Below are 12,905 nucleotides of genomic sequence, written 5' to 3'. Positions count from 1 at the left end.
TGAAAACAATACATAGATTCAGAATTTATCACTTAATTTAATATAAATTTATTTTAACACAGTTGGCAGTGATTAAATGATGCTGGACATTACTTTGAATCAGAATTAATTATGCTTATTTCTGATGTAATATCTGTAACGTTTCAAAAACATGAATAATCAACACTCCTGGAAATATAACAAACAATTAGATTAAAAAAATCAGACTTTCTATAACTTGACATTATTTAAAATGTAACTTAGTCCCGCAGTCCACATATGTGGACATATATTTTTAGGGAAACAATTTGCTCTAGAAAAAATGATTTTTTTCTTTGCTTGTGGTGTTACTCGTTACAAATCAAAAAGGGAAATGGATAATGCACAGGAGGATATAGATTATAATCTGAGGGATCTCACTTTCTTACACCCTCATGCAGATATACTCTATAAGATAGTAATCTTCCCTGAGAGCAAAACATGTATAAGTTCAGGGTTAGTCCAATGTTAGGTCTAGCATTAGTCCTGGGTTATTTCCCTGCGTGGATCAACAGAGAGTGGGTTGAATTAGAGTTCACAGAGAAATGGAGGGCTGGTGGGCACAAACTCAGTCCATGGCATCAAAAACCAAACAATGTGTACATATTGCATTCACACAAACATATTCACACATAGTAGCTTTTACAGCAGGCAGATCTGCTGATGTGTGGCTGTCACTGGCCTCGGCTGACAATGGGGACAGAGTGAATTATGGGAAATAAGATTAAATGCAGTGTGTTCTGGTGTGTCAGTTATGTGACTAACTTGAAGAGGAGAGAGAGAGAGAGAGAACATGATGATGAGTACTATCATGATGGTGAACTATTCCTTTAGTTAAATGAGAAAAAGATACATTTTGTGGGAAGACAATAACCATTTTGTTTATTTTCAATGACTTGCTACTGTTTGCCTCCCTCTTTCAGAACTCAAACCAGCAAAGTCAAATAGTGTGTGATAGTGTGTGTGTAAGTGTGGCACCACAGGTCACCTTTAGTTCAGGCTGGGTTGGACCGCTGCCCCTCAGTCAGGTAGCTGTCAGTTAGCCACAGTCATCAGATCTTTAGCCAACCCAGCACAGCTGTTTCAAGCAGAGACTACACACATCAACGGGTCACTACAACTATGTCATGTGTGCTATCTTCCTGTAAAGCTACAGTATAGGCTGACTGATGTAATTCTCACTCAGTACGTTTACATGCACTTTAAAATTTAGATTTCAGTCAAACTAAAACAATGATTTGTCTTTTTAAAATGTCATGTAAAAGCATAAATCCGATTGAAATCAGTCCGATTTTGCAAAGTCGGACTAACAGACGTAGAAAATGAGATTGTAGCATGTAAACGCATGTAAACGCATGTAAACATGCTGACTGAATTTATGGTGATTTAGTGCTTCTGATCACTATCATTCCTTGCCGAATAATGTGTTATAATGTAATCTGGATGTGCAAAACGTTGTTGCTATTGCAAAACCCAATGAATATAATCAAGTCACGTCTTACAGTACATTATTTTCCACAAAATATTCTGTTTTACAGAAAGCTGCCCTGAAACAGTAAATGAGAGAGAGAAGGCATTAAAAAAGAGAGAAAGGGAAGGAACGGTAAAAGGAACCAGTGGCAAAAATCATTTACAGCAGTCACCTTGCTTTATTCCAACGTTTAACAGAGCGAGAGAGAGAGAGAGAGAGAGAGAGAGAGAGAGTGAGAGAGAGAGAGGCCTAGATGAGGGGTCGTTTCGAGTTCACACACACTTTTCAGCACTGGAATAGAATCACATTGAAGAATGAAATGAAGAAAAGAATAGATAAACTGATACAGCAACAAAATACTGTATGAGAGGACAAAAAAGGAGAAATGAAAAAAGAAAAAAGGTGAAATACCACTATGGAAAGTTAAGGTGATAAATGGACCCTTTTAATATTTATGGGTTTGGAATGTGGAAGTAAACTACAACTTCTATAGCGGATTTTTATTATTTATGAATAAATATTAATAAATATTATTTTTGCGTTCCCATTTGATCCAACAGCAAAAGATCCAGCAAAAATCCACTATTACAGTATATTCCCATGAATTTCTAAAAGAGGAAAAAAAATTAAAAAATAGAAAGTGGTGGATTACAGCAGTAAGAAGAGAGACAGATACCAAAATGACTGTCACTTTCTCACCAGCTGTATTTAAAACCTCCATTTTATTAAAATAAAGAATAATAATCAAAATTTACACTTAATAATTAAAAAATTGTATATATATAAAGTTAGCTAAATTTATACTGCTAATTAACGCATCTTCACAGTATGTGAAAAGGGTCCATTTTGATGTGTCGGGAAATAAAAGGGGCGGGGTAAGTTAAGGCGTCACTTACCATTGTAGGAGAGGCGGGGCTTGCTCAGACACATGATAAAGTGAACTTCCATCTCATTGGGTGCCACTAATTTGGAGCAGACGGGACACTTAAATCCTGGAAAAGAGACAGAAAGCTGCATCATCAGAACTGTTTATCCACTGACAGTAAAGAGCCGATTCATTTTAACATAACCAGCCAACATGATCACACAGCATCTTGCTTCCGAAAATTCATGTACGCTTAAATCAACCCCATTCAGCTGAATTACTGACAAGTGCCAACCCCTTATCAGACATTTTTCTCTAGCACTACTGGTAGTGTGTTGAATAAGCAACCTCAGAGACACAGGTTCTTGTCCCATGGGCACCAGGAAGTCATCACGTTCACATAAACACTCACATTTACTCAACAATTACTTTTATAATCCAATGATGGTTAGGTTTAGGGGTTGAGGTTTGGGTAAGATTGTGTGGTTAATAAAATATGCATTCCTGTGGACTGTATTTTACAACTAAAAACAAAGCTTGCTTTTGGTGCCATTCTGTAGAAATTTGACCTGGAAACTCAAGTAGGTATAGCTGCTGGAGACCTCCAACTAGGGGCGGGATCTCCGGATGGGGGCGTGACTACTCCAAAGGGGTACTGTAGCTGAATTCAGTGTGTGATTAGTCTGAACCTAACAATGTTAGTTTTGATAACTGAGAGGAAACTTCTTTTCACGTGTAGTTTGCCAAGCTACTTTATAATATAATAAAGCAGTTCAAGATAGGAATGGTTTATGATTGACGACTAGTCGGCCATCAACCAAATAGTCGATTAGGGGATCTTTTTAAATAGATTTTTAAGGTTTGTTCTTTAATAAGTGTGCTGACAGCATACTGTGCTTTAGCAGTTAGAAAGTTTGCAAAGTAAAACCATTTTGGAATAATCGATACCCTTTAAAGCACTTTGTCTACATCCATCCACTTTCAGATGGACGTCTTTTGCCATTTTTGTGAGTGTCACACAACAACTTTTGTGTTTTTAAGATGCCGTGCCAAGTTAAAAACAGTTCAGCATGACAACTCTCTGAAAGTTTTAGTATGTTAATATGGGTATGACATATCGATAGGATATTGGTCTTGGCGGACTAGATCTGCTAAGCTGCTGCTGCTGCAGAGCAAGTACGGAGACTTGCTTCTGCTAGATCATACTCAGACATACTGAGTTAAGCATATGGACATGCTGCTGCACAATTAGTAAAACACAAGACATTGTGCATCAAGCATGTATGACATGCTGCAAAATTAGACAAAAATACAATCCTCATGTAACAGATCTAGACATGTGGAGGTGGAGGGTTTCGAGAAAACTTGCACGTTGCAGTTAAACCGGCTTACTTGCAAACTGAGCAAATTTAAATGTTTGGCAAAGTTGATTGGCTACCCAATTACAAGTCAAAGGACCTAGAGCTCACACCATGTGAGCCGACTGGCTTGACATATCACATGTGAGAGAGCTGACTGGCTAACAGACAAAAAGTTCAAAGAACCTATCCGCTTGTGCCAATTTCATGCCAGAACTTAGTCATTTTATCTTTTAAAAACATGTTTCTGTATTCTGTTTCATTCCATTTCACTTTGTCTAAGCTACAGTGTTACCTTGCGCAGAGTTGAGCGCAAATCAAGCATTGTTACGCAATGCTCAAAGTTCAAACTATTTCAATTTTCAACAATTCCAAGCTGGTCTGCTGGTCTTAGGTAGTCTCCAAGTTGGCCTGTTTTGCTGGTTTTAGGGTTTTTTAGGAATTTGTCAACTGGTCAGGCCACTAAACAAGCTGGCCGTCTAGCTAAATCAGCTAAACACCAGCTTGGACAAGCTGGGCAAACAGCTAGATCAGCTTTGGCAAGCAAAGCAGTTTAGGCTAGTTTAAGCTGGGATGTTTTTCAGCAGTGCACCCAAACCATTTTTAGCATGTACCTTACTAAATTTTGATGAATCAATTGATGGTCACAATGATTTGAAATCTTGCCACGTTAGCATGGCTGTGTAGAAGGCAAGGCAAGGTGAGATTTGCGAATTCCATTTGAGAATAACCAGGAGGGTCTGGCCTAGCTGAAAAGACTTAAAACCAAGCAAATTACAGTTATGTAAAATTCCTGGGTGGATACTACAAGTTTACTTTCAGTTTTCACCAAGTTTAGGAATGAGTTTTGAAATTGAAAAGGTAGTTGTATCACAATTGCTTGGAGGGTAGATTACTAGAAATTGTAAACATAAGAAAAAAACCTGATTGGATCTCCACCGAGACCAGCTGACAATGTGCTTATGATGTGGAACCTTGGTTTGGAGAGAGCATTGCAAAATCTAATTAACAGTAGTTTCAAAAGGCAGTTTTACACCATTTCAGTGCTTAGGTTTATAATTTTTTTTGGTTGAAGACAGGTCACTGGACCTATAAGAGCAGCCTGAAATATAAGCTGCATAAGCTCTCTGATTAACGTTATGATTCTGTTGACATTTTTGTCTTGAAAATTAGGCAGAGAGAAGCATTGGTATTAAAGGGAATAGTTCACCCAAAAATGAAAATTCTCTCATCATTTACTCACCCTCATGCCATCTTAGATGTGTATGACTTTCTTTCTTTTGCAGTACACAAACAAAGATTTTTAGAAGAACATTTCAGCTCTGCAGGTCCTTACAATGCAAGTGAATGGTGGCCAGAACTTTGAAGGACCAAAAAGCATATAAAGGAAGCATAAAAGTATTCCATATGACTCCAGTTAGTAATCTGTCAAGGTCCAAATTTACTATAAATTTACACTTTCACATTCACATTGTTCTTCTTTTGTGTTTGCCGTCTCGCATTCTTTACGCATATCACCACCTACTGGCCAGAGAGGTGAATTTATAGAACAAAAGGATTTAAATATTGATCTGTTTCTCATCCATACCTATTATATTACTTCTGAAGATATGGATTAAACCACTGGAGTCATATGAATTACGTTTATGCTGCCTTTATGTGCTTTTTGGACCTTCAAAGTTCAGGGTGAGTAAAAGAATAGAGAATTTTAATTTTTGGGTGAACTTTCCCTTTAAGAAGCCGTGATAGAAAGCAGACGCAGACAGTCTAAAGAACAGAGGCAGACATACCAGAAAAAATGGAGTGAGATTATGAATAAGAGGCTAACAGAGGAGGATAAAATGCTGAGTCAGTAAAAACACAAAACAAAGTAAACGTAGGGATGAAGACAGCCCCATCTGTCAATATAACCCAGGTTCAATACTCCCCGCCCCCTAACTCCAGAGTGCAGTCTTTACTTAGTTAGCACACACCCCAACCTCTAAAACCCACCCCATGAATCCATGAAGATGGCTGACCAAATTTTCCCTAGGCTGCTATTTTCAGGCATTCCTTAGGGACAGATGGAAAGAGACAGAAGGAAAGAAGACTAAAGTGGAAAACTCTGACAGGGATGTCCCATCTTCAGAGAGGTGTAATTCGTTGAAACAAAGCTACTAAAGTGGGGCCATGGGGTGCCATCTGTCAACACACAGAACTCGAGTCAAACATGTGAGATAGACCAACTGTCTCTACTACTGCAAGTATTACATAGCACCGAAAATATCAACATGGGCTCACCACAGCAACAAACAGACCAGAGACTTCTTTCATGCCAAACTGGCCATAATGACAGTGAGATAATCAGATCAGGTAATTAGACTTAAACTTGTTTATGAATTACCTTGACTGACCTTCTCCCAGTGGGTTGTTGCTCCAAGAGCAAGAATATCCTATGGTTTTTGTTTTTTAAAATTGTTAAAAGGGACAGTTCATCCAAAAATGATAATTCTAATATTTACTCATCCTCATGTTGTTTTAATCCTGTATAACTTACTTTCTTTTCCTTGGAACACAAAGAACTGGTAACTGGTAACTGTTTACCTTACAATATCAATGAATCGGTAATGGAGCTTTTAAGCTTTAGAAAGGATGCAAAAGCACCTTAACAGTATCATAAATGTGGTCTAACTTGTATGCCATTTTCCAAGTCTTCTGAAGTCATAAAATACATTTTTGCCAGAAACGAACAGCAATTTAAGTCGTTATTCACTGATAATTCACTGATAAACTGAGTATTGCTCTGAACTCTGTTGAACTCAACAGCCGGATTAGTCTAATTCATGAACAAAACATTCAGATTAGTTCTATGAACAGGATCAACCGATTCACTGAAAAGATCTGACTGAAAAAACTCTAATGAACATGTCAAGATTTTTAGTCAATAATTACTTAACTTTTGATCTGCTCCTCACACAAATCTATCGTATGGCTTTAGGGGCCGTTCATACTGAACGTGTAATTTTGTCTAAAAAAAGCTTGAGGAAGCACAACAAATGGAACAGAACGCAGGAGTCTTGAGACACGTTTTTAAAAGTTGAAGTTCTCTTTAACTGGGCACGGTGACTAAAAATTGTGGTGCTTCTCTGGAAGATGCTAAAAAGAAAAAACAGCAAGACACGGCGCAAAAATGATGTCCATCTAGCACACGTTTACATAGAAAAACAATTGAAAAACAGTCCATATGGATGGAAAAATGGCCCCTTAGAACAGTGTTTCTCTACCTTTGTTACTCCAAGGGCCCCCATTGTACAAGACAACATGTGAGGGCCCCTCCATCCAGAAACTAAGGGTCTGTTCCAAAACATAGTGAGCTTCCTCCGGAGGCAGCATTTTAAGACATCATAGGCACGCCCCCGATGCGAAGGCTGTTCCAAAAGGCAGGTATTATTTATGCTGCCTCATATAAGATACCTCGTTTTGGACAAATTTTAAGGTAGCATCGTATGCATCCTTACCTGGGTAGGCGATCCCAGAATGCACCGTGATGAATAAATCCAAGATGGCGGACGAAGACTATAAATATACTTCTAATACATTCAATACTGAAAAGTATAGATAAAATACTGGTATTAAGAAGGTTGCTGATTCGATCCCCCCAGCCACCACCATTGTGTCCTCGAGCAAGACACTTATCTCCAGGTTGCAACTTACAGGGATTGTCCCTGTAATAAATGCACTGTAAGTCGCTTTGGATAAAAGCGTCTGCCAAATGCATAAATGTAAATGTAAATTTTTTTTTTTATGTCAAAAAAATGTGTGTGTACTATGCGTATTTATGCTTATTAGAGTATTGCATTGTTCCTATCACGTCACCTCTATTGAAATCAGTTGCGAGTTGAGTCTCACGTGTGCTGCACATGACGAGCGCTATTTGAATTATGCGTGGAGCTGCCGCCTAAGTAGAGTGTTCCAAATCACTCTATTGTGAGGCATCATTTCAGTAAGGATGCTGCCATAGAAGACAGCTGTCTATGTAGGCAGGAGACAGCAAGGTTATGGAACAGACCTTAGGAGTGTCAGTATATTCAAATAATTAATTACAATTAATTTTGTGATTCCAGAAGTTTAAGGGATAGTCATTTTCTACGTTTTAGGCCTGCATCTTGATTTTTAGAATTTTTTAGCATTTAAGCTAAAACTTAATTTACACAAATTTGTTTGATTATTTTAATATAACTTATTTTAAATTATTTTTATCATCTTGCCACCCCCTTGAAATTTTTCTGGGCGCTGGCCCCCTGGTTGAGAACCACTGCCTTAGAAAACTTTGAATGTAGCGCAGAAGTCGTATGGACCACATTTATTATAAATTTACAGTATTGTACTTTTGCATCCTTTCTGACTCATTGTTATTGCATTGAAAGCAGTGTCCAGGTCTTATAAATAAATAAAAAATGACTTGGTGTTCCGCAAAAGAAAGAAAGTCATATGGGTTTGGAGCAGCTTGAGGGTTAGTAAATGATGAAAGAATTTTAATTTCTAGGTTAACTCTCCTTTAATATAAAGTTCAGATGCCAGGCAGCTTGGCTTGAACCTTTGTAAACAGGACTGGGGCTTCTTTCTGGGTATCCTGAGGGGAAAAGTCTATGTAAGGAGGCCAGAATAGAGTTGCGACCCTCAGTCATTGGAATTCTAAGGGCTGCTGGGAAGACCAGCTGCTTGATCTCATAGTGCGTGGCTTAATTAGACACTCTATTGGTCTTAATGAGCTCTCGCTCAAACCAGGGCGCTAATGAGAGACTGAGTGTTTGGGCAAGTGTGTTTGTGTGTGTGTTTGTGTGATTGCCATTGTAGTGTATTTGATTGGTCAAGGGGGCAGCTAATGGTCAAAAAGATGCTTTAACTTGAAATTAACCTTGATAATACTCTTAACTCTTATAACTCTTTACATATATACTTTCAAAACAGTAATGGTAATATCCTTATTTTCATTTTGGTTGGTCTTGTATATAGTAGCTCTTCTTTTATCAGAGTTGTTCACTGCATGACCTTGATGAGACTGATTATGATGAGACTAACCCCACCCTAACCCCTAACCCTAACGAAAAACTGTTATAGGCATCAATTTCACCTCTTAAAAACAATCCAGGCTCTTGACTCAGAGAGCATCTTCTCACTCCGTGACTCTGCTCAGATCTGAAATATAGCCATCACACTACACGCCAATTAAAGTGTCCCCTGGCTCTCATCCTGCGAGCTGCCGTGTTCTTCAAGCAAAATCAACTGCTTGCTTTGATCACCATGCATTTTTGATGATACCTCTGCATAAAGTCTTTGCTTTGCTCCCCAAGGCGAAGATGAAGTCACAAATCTACATAGACTCTTGTGCCAGTGCTGCTTCTAAAATTCCCAAGACTCACTGGCAGTGTTGCACTGTATTAAATTCTATTTTATCTTAAAAATTATAAACTTTGGGCCTTATGCAGCTAATCAAGCCTTTGAAAAGCAAGGAAAAGTAATCATTTGCAAAAGCAATTCAGAAACAAATGCAATACTAATGCAATTCTAGCATACAAATTTTTTTTATTCAAAATGCAATACTAACGTACTGCTAACCATGCAGTATATATATTGTATGTTGCCTACTATTTTTTAAAGTATGTGAAACAGTATGCAATGTGCAATAATAAATGTTTAAAACAGCAGAATGCTACAGTGTTGTTACATGACCTCATTGCATTTTTAATACAAAAGTGGTGTTGGATATATTGAATTTTTTGTGTAAAAACTTTTGGCTATTCAATCAAATAATGAGTCGAGATGGAGATTTTAATTTTTTTTAGTTCATACCATGGTTCATTCATCACACTGGAAGTGAAAGGTCAAGTTGAGCACATTGCACAAAATACTGCATTCCAGTATTGTATATACTGCTCTGGCTGTATGCTGCACATTTTGGCAAATGCAGAAGGACATTCCATACTGAATGTATACAAGAGTTGCATACTGTGCACAGTATACATACTGCAAAAATAGTGCATGTAGTATGCCATTCTGAACATTACCAAAGACTAGGTTAGTAATCTGTCAAGGTCCAAATTGATGCTCATGTTACCAGCGCAGTTCAGTACAATACAGTAGCCTGATTTGTTGGCCTTTGCTTTAACTATCAACCCATGTGGGTTTGAAAACCTTAGGGTTCTTTCACACTAAGGTTTTGGTGCAGACCTGAATCAGTTTGACATCAGAGTTCGGCTTATTTGGGTGGGGTGAAAGCAGTTTTCCGAACTCCAGGTATGTACCAGTGAACTGTACTTGAGTCCACTGGAAAAGGTGGTCTAGGATTCTGTGCATTTGAACTCCGGTCCAGTGCACAGTCGGTACAAAAGCAAATTGTCCTAAATCGCGGAAGTGAAATATTATTGATGACCAGTGTTGGGAAAGTTACTCAAAATAAGTAATCCACTACGAATATCTAATTACTGATCTAAAAAAGTAATCAGATTACTTTACTGATTATATCATCTAAAAAGTAATCACATTACTCATTATTTTACTTTTAAGTTACTTTCTAAATCACTTTTCCTATAAAAGTTTTTGGTTTTCTGCTCAGATTAAAAATGTCTATATTTCCTCATTCATTGTCTCACACCCTTCAGCTCTCACAGAAACGCTAACAAATGTACATATGAATTCATATTTTAAATGTATTATACATATTACTTTAGTACAATTAATGTACTTAAAAGTAATTAGTTTAATTGAAGGTCAGTAACTAATCTGATAACAAGAATTTAATGCATGTAATGCGTTACAATAACTAATTACTTCGTAATCGGATACACCCAACACGGTTGGTAACGTATAATATGCATACTCCTTGTCACACATTATTGTACTATAATGCAGAGGTTTTCAAACAAGGGTCCGCGGACCCTCAGGGGGCTGCTAGGGGGTGCTAAGTGCTTCAGGGAAATTCTTTGAGGTTTTGAGAAATTGATTTTTGGTGTTTTTTAACATTAAAGGGATAGTTCCTTTGACCCTGTACATGAGCTTTGTGCATGCGTCAAGTAGGAGGAAGTGTAATTGAGTTTCTAATCATGACTGCGCCAAGGAGCCTGCAGATGTCAAGATTTATAGTGAAAAAGGAGTTACATTTTGGGCCTTTTCCTCACTCAAAACCAATCGGATGACTTCAGAAGACATGGATTAAACAACTTGAGTTGTATGGATTACCTTTTTGCTGCCTTTATGTTCTTTTTGGAGCTTGAACGTATTGGACCCCATTGACTTGCATTGTATAGATATAACCACATCATATCTCCATCAAAAGGAGTTTTATTTTTGTCTGCTATCATCCAGAATTGACTGGATTGCTTTAGAAATCATGGATTAATCCACTGGAATCATGTGGATTACTTTTATGCTGCCTTTATGTGCATTTTGGAGCTTCAAAGCTTTGGTCACCATTCACTTGCATTGTATGGACCTACAGAGCTGAAATATTCTTCTAAAAATCTTCGTTTGTGTTCTGTAAAAGAAAGAAAGCCATTCACATCTGGGATGGCATGAGGGTGAATAAATAATGAGAGAATTTTCATTTTTGGGTGAACTATCACTTTACATTTTAACTTAAGATATTACTTGATTGTGTTTAACACAATTTATTGTTACCATTTCTGCTTTTAAAAGACATCTATTTTGAAAAGCGCTATATAAAATTAGAATTGAAAATATTTCTCTTCAGGTTTATACATCTAACATAGCTCTAATATTGGATAGAAAAATTGGTCCCACTTTATATTAGTTGTCTTTAACTACTATGTACTAACATTAAAATACATACAATACAATGTATTTATTGTGTAACTACATTGTTCTGCAAAATTCTCACAAGATCCACATTTTCTACTACTGAGGTCGAGGTACAGGTAGGTTTAAGAACAGGGGGTATGGGTAGCAATTAAGGATTAAAGTAAGGGTTGGCATAGGGTTAGGTTTAGGATTAGGGGTAAGGTTAACAGTGTAACTACAAATGTAATCAAAATGCAGGTACTTCAAATGCAAGTACAATGCAACAACAAGTATGTACATATTAAGTACATTGTATCAAATGCTTAAGTACATAGTAGTTAAAGACACCTAATATTAAAGTGGTTCCAAAAAAGAAACTTGAAAAGTAATATTTTTCAGATAGTATTTCGATAATTTGCTTTGGCTTTAATACATTGACAATATAAAAGAAAATTATTTAATTTTAGAAACATGCACCTTTTATCTGAAATTAAATTGGTAAACAGCTGTTACTAGTTTCACAGTGGTACTTGCATTGATTACAAACTCATACTCACACTCATACCATGGTTTGTGCCCAAAATGAGGCCAGCGAACGAAGGGGAGGGGGCAGAATTGAACTCGCGATCAGACCAAGCAATCGTCATGAGTGAAACAGCCTTATATGACTGTGTCTTATATGCCAGTTTCTGCCATGTCAACACTTGACCAAGGTATTGATCTGTGTCTCTCACAGAGCAGCCTGAAAGGAGCAGTGTTTCCTAAACAGTATTTTTTTTAGAACAAGGGGTGTTACAGACAGCAGTGATGCTTAATCAATCATTACAAACATGGCAATGTAAAGGACTAAATGAAAGAACTGCATCATAAAGGACCTTGTGGCTTTAAGGAACAATGAGACAATTCATTCGCAGCTTCTTAATAAATCCACTTTGTAAGATACAGCCTCCAGTTTGCTTTGTAGACAGCTTGAATGTGACATTCAGAATAAAGCAATGAACTAGATGAAATCTGGCAAGCTGCACAGAGCACTGACTTTCAAACAGACACGAATATGAAAAGTTGTTTTAAACCAAAGTGATTCAGTTAAGGATAGCCACTTGTCAAAAACAAAAATAGGCCCATGTACAAGCAGGAAACACAGCATGACTAAGCATAAAACCACACACAAAAACAGGACAAACCATTAAGAGGTGTTAAATGCTACAGGACTAACTAGAAACCACAACTGCCCAGACAACAGTGACTTCCTGTGACCATTCATCTGTCAGAACACACTACAGCTTACCACCATATAGGGCTGAACAGGACAAATTGTCACACTTTTTACTTCAGTGAATATTTCTCAGGTTAGGTTTATTTTTGAAAGTCAATTTCTGCATAGCGACATACCTAAAAGAGTATTCAGTAAAATTTT

The 12,905-nt window shown here is 37.4% G+C and overlaps 1 protein-coding gene across 2 annotated transcripts in view; it reads right to left on the bottom strand.

Moving 5' to 3' along the window:
• Window positions 1-12,905, bottom strand: part of LOC127435988 (E3 ubiquitin-protein ligase znrf1-like) — a 51,957-nt gene that overhangs the window by 15,703 nt on the left and 23,349 nt on the right. For both annotated transcript variants that reach the window (XR_007896316.1, XM_051689853.1), the window contains one exon: window positions 2,386-2,481. Coding sequence is in view for 1 of the 2 variants with exons in the window: in XM_051689853.1 (XP_051545813.1) it covers window positions 2,386-2,481 (96 nt within the window). In the remaining variant the exon portion in view is untranslated. The remainder of the gene's footprint in view (window positions 1-2,385; window positions 2,482-12,905) is intronic.

Source organism: Myxocyprinus asiaticus, chromosome 46 (genome assembly GCF_019703515.2).
Source record: "Myxocyprinus asiaticus isolate MX2 ecotype Aquarium Trade chromosome 46, UBuf_Myxa_2, whole genome shotgun sequence".
NCBI classification, from domain to species: domain Eukaryota; kingdom Metazoa; phylum Chordata; class Actinopteri; order Cypriniformes; family Catostomidae; genus Myxocyprinus; species Myxocyprinus asiaticus.
Note: the sequence above shows the minus strand (reverse complement) of the source record. Positions and strands in the feature narration are given on the sequence as shown.